The sequence below is a fragment of the Equus asinus genome, chromosome 8 (genome assembly GCF_041296235.1).
Source record: "Equus asinus isolate D_3611 breed Donkey chromosome 8, EquAss-T2T_v2, whole genome shotgun sequence".
Classification (NCBI taxonomy): Eukaryota; Metazoa; Chordata; class Mammalia; order Perissodactyla; family Equidae; genus Equus; species Equus asinus.
The window spans coordinates 39,650,338-39,653,134 of record NC_091797.1 but is presented as its reverse complement, the minus strand read 5'-3'; the positions used below and the strand labels follow the sequence as shown (position 1 = coordinate 39,653,134).

General features: G+C 39.3%; 1 protein-coding gene across 1 annotated transcript; it reads right to left on the bottom strand.

The window, feature by feature from the left end:
• Positions 1-1,613: 1,613 nt before the first annotated feature.
• LOC139046071 (putative olfactory receptor 2B8) lies at positions 1,614-2,552 on the bottom strand. The gene has a single exon (XM_070516842.1). The coding sequence runs from the start codon at positions 2,550-2,552 to the stop codon at positions 1,614-1,616; it is 939 nt and encodes a 312-aa protein (XP_070372943.1).
• Positions 2,553-2,797: the final 245 nt, after the last annotated feature.

The window sequence follows — 2,797 nt, the reverse complement described above, 5'->3', positions numbered from 1 at the left end:
CTTAGCTGTCATTTCTGCCTCGCCAACCTGTGTCTCATGCAAGATCAATTCTCATGAGCATGACCGACTGAGGGGGTTCAAGGCCTGGGAGGATGCAGGTAGTTGTCAGGACAAGAGACTATATAATAAGTTTTTACATATGTCTCCACCCAGAGACACACATGTACCTATCTGCACTGTACTACATATTGGAAAAATCTACTAAAAATCATAAACATTTCTGTGATGATACCACTGTCAAAGTTATAACCTCCGCAGAAAAATACACTGTGCATGACATTAAAGATATACAAACACTAGGATTCATATCCCAAAACAAATTTACACTGAAAACTGAGCTTTGAAGGGGATCTGAGGGCTAGAATGTCAGATTCAATTTTTCTGGAATGTTTATACTTACTACATAATTCAGAATTGAATGATGATTATTTCACGAGATGGCTGTTTATAAAGTTTAGGTATATAGAGATTTTTAAAAATTAATACGCACATTATTCTTTCAATTTCCTCCAGATGAATCTGAGTAAGCTTCCACAAAACATGAGGTTTCCTGGGAATAAGGGGCCACTACTTACATCTGTATAATATGTCACCAATTCAAATTATGTGGAGTTTTGCCAGATGTGAGATACAAACGCCATGAGCAATAGATGCCTGAATCAAAGAATTTTATAAAATGGTAAGAAGAGAGAAATTTAAACGTATTTTTACCCTTTGGAAATTTTGCTGCATTACTGGAAGTAAAATATGTATAATATGAAATAGAACTTGGGTCACGTGCTATTCATATATGATAACATCCCCCCAAGTCAGATTTAAAAAACAGAATGGGGCTCACAAATTTAATATAATCAACATCCGTACCTCACATCCATGTTTTTTATGGCTATGTACCAAATTATAGGGAAGCACTACCAGCTAATGGCTACCATTGTCACCGGCAACATCGTATCCCTCCCTCACCCAGTGATCCTGTGTACAGCCTTCTATGAAATGAATGCTGCATAATATGGCTGCCACGGTGGTGAGTTCACTGTATGGACTAACTTCAGAATGACTTTATCAGGATTTATGTTAGCAACTCTTTCTTTGAACTTAAAGTTTGTTTTTCTTACAGCTTCCCCCACCTACTTCTGTGAAAAACCTCTGATGGAGTCAACCTACAGACTTTGTATGAGAGCCCTGATCAAAGTGCCAGACTAAGTGATATCCCTCCAGCAATTGCTAGAAAATGCTAACAAGTTAATATTTCTTACAGTGTTTCAGTGGTTTTATGCTCTTCTTTGGCTGTGTCTTTACAGTATGTACTTAAATGTCTTTTTGCAAGAGAAGCAGAATAATGTTTCCAAATGGGGTTGCAAATAAGAAAACTTCATAGAGCTTTTAAAAATAATAAATGTAACACAGATCTTCTAGAGACACTGAATCACCATCTCTGGAAGCTGGAATGAATCTATGAATGTTGATTTGAACACACGTTTTCATAGGACAATGAGGTAAGAAAATTCCCTTGAGAGTTCTTAGGGAAAATTTTAGCTGACACATGGAAGACAAAAACATCTTAAGGGCTCTGGTATTCAAAGACCTTCCATTAAACTGTTTTCCTCACCCAGTTATCTGGAGTCATGACCATTCCAAAGAACATTCTTCATTGCTCCCTTCACATCCTTGTTCCGCAGAGTATATATGAGGGGGTTGATCATGGGAGTAACGATGGTGTAGAAGAGAGCTATGAACTTGCCCTGATCCTGAGAGTAGTTGTTGCTGGGCTGGAGATAAGCATACATGGCTGTGCCATAGAACAGGGTGACAACTGTGAGGTGAGAGCCACATGTCCCAAATGCTTTTCTCTGCCCTGCTGCAGACTTTATCCTTAAGATGGCCCTGACAATCCCACCATAGGAGAACATGATAAATTCAACCGGTATGAGAAGTATGAAGACACCTACAAAGAAGAGCTCAGACTCATTCATAGTGGTGTCAACACAGGCAAGCTTGAGCAATGCAGGTACTTCACAGAAAAAGTGGTCTAATTTATTTCTCCCACAAAGCGGTAAAAGGAAGATGAGTACCGTTTGCAATAAGGAGTTGGCAAAACCAATGAACCATGAAGCAGAAGCCATCAGGGCACAGAGACGGGGAGGCATGATTACTGTGTAATGAAGGGGCCTGCAAACAGCTACATAACGGTCAAATGCCATAACTCCTAAGAGAACGCATTCAGTGCATCCGAATCCTAGAGAGATATACAGCTGAACTACACAACCACCAAAGGAGATAGATTTGTCTATTCCCCTGAGATTGACCAGGAGCTGGGGAACAATGCTGGTAGTGTAACACAGGTCCAGAAAGCTGAGGTTGGAGAGGAAAAAGTACATAGGGGTGTGAAGATGTGGGTCCAGGTGGGACAATGCAATGATGGTTGTGTTTCCCAGCAAAGTGAAGATATAGAATATCAAAAGAACCACAAAGAGGACCAGCTCCAGTTGAGGCCTGTCAGAGAAAGCCAGCAGGATAAACCCAGTGAGGGAGCTTGCATTTTTCTCTTCCATCCTTGCTAGCACATGGTTCTTATCAAAACCAAGCATTTAGAAATTTTTAGAAGGTGTCTTTAAAAGAAAAGGAGAGAGGAAGAGGTGAATCTATCACGTTAAAAGACACGGTCATGGGATTTTTATATGCAATTGTTTTCAGAAATGATGTACTCATTGAGATGGACATATCTTATACCAATGTAGTTCCACATTATCACAAAAAGTTATATCATTGATATTTAATGTAAGAAAAATCAAATAAT

Coding starts and splice junctions, on each gene's coding strand:
- LOC139046071 (XM_070516842.1), bottom strand. CDS start 2,552: ATGGAAGAGAAAAATGCAAGCTCCCTCACTGGGTTTATCCTGCTGGCT.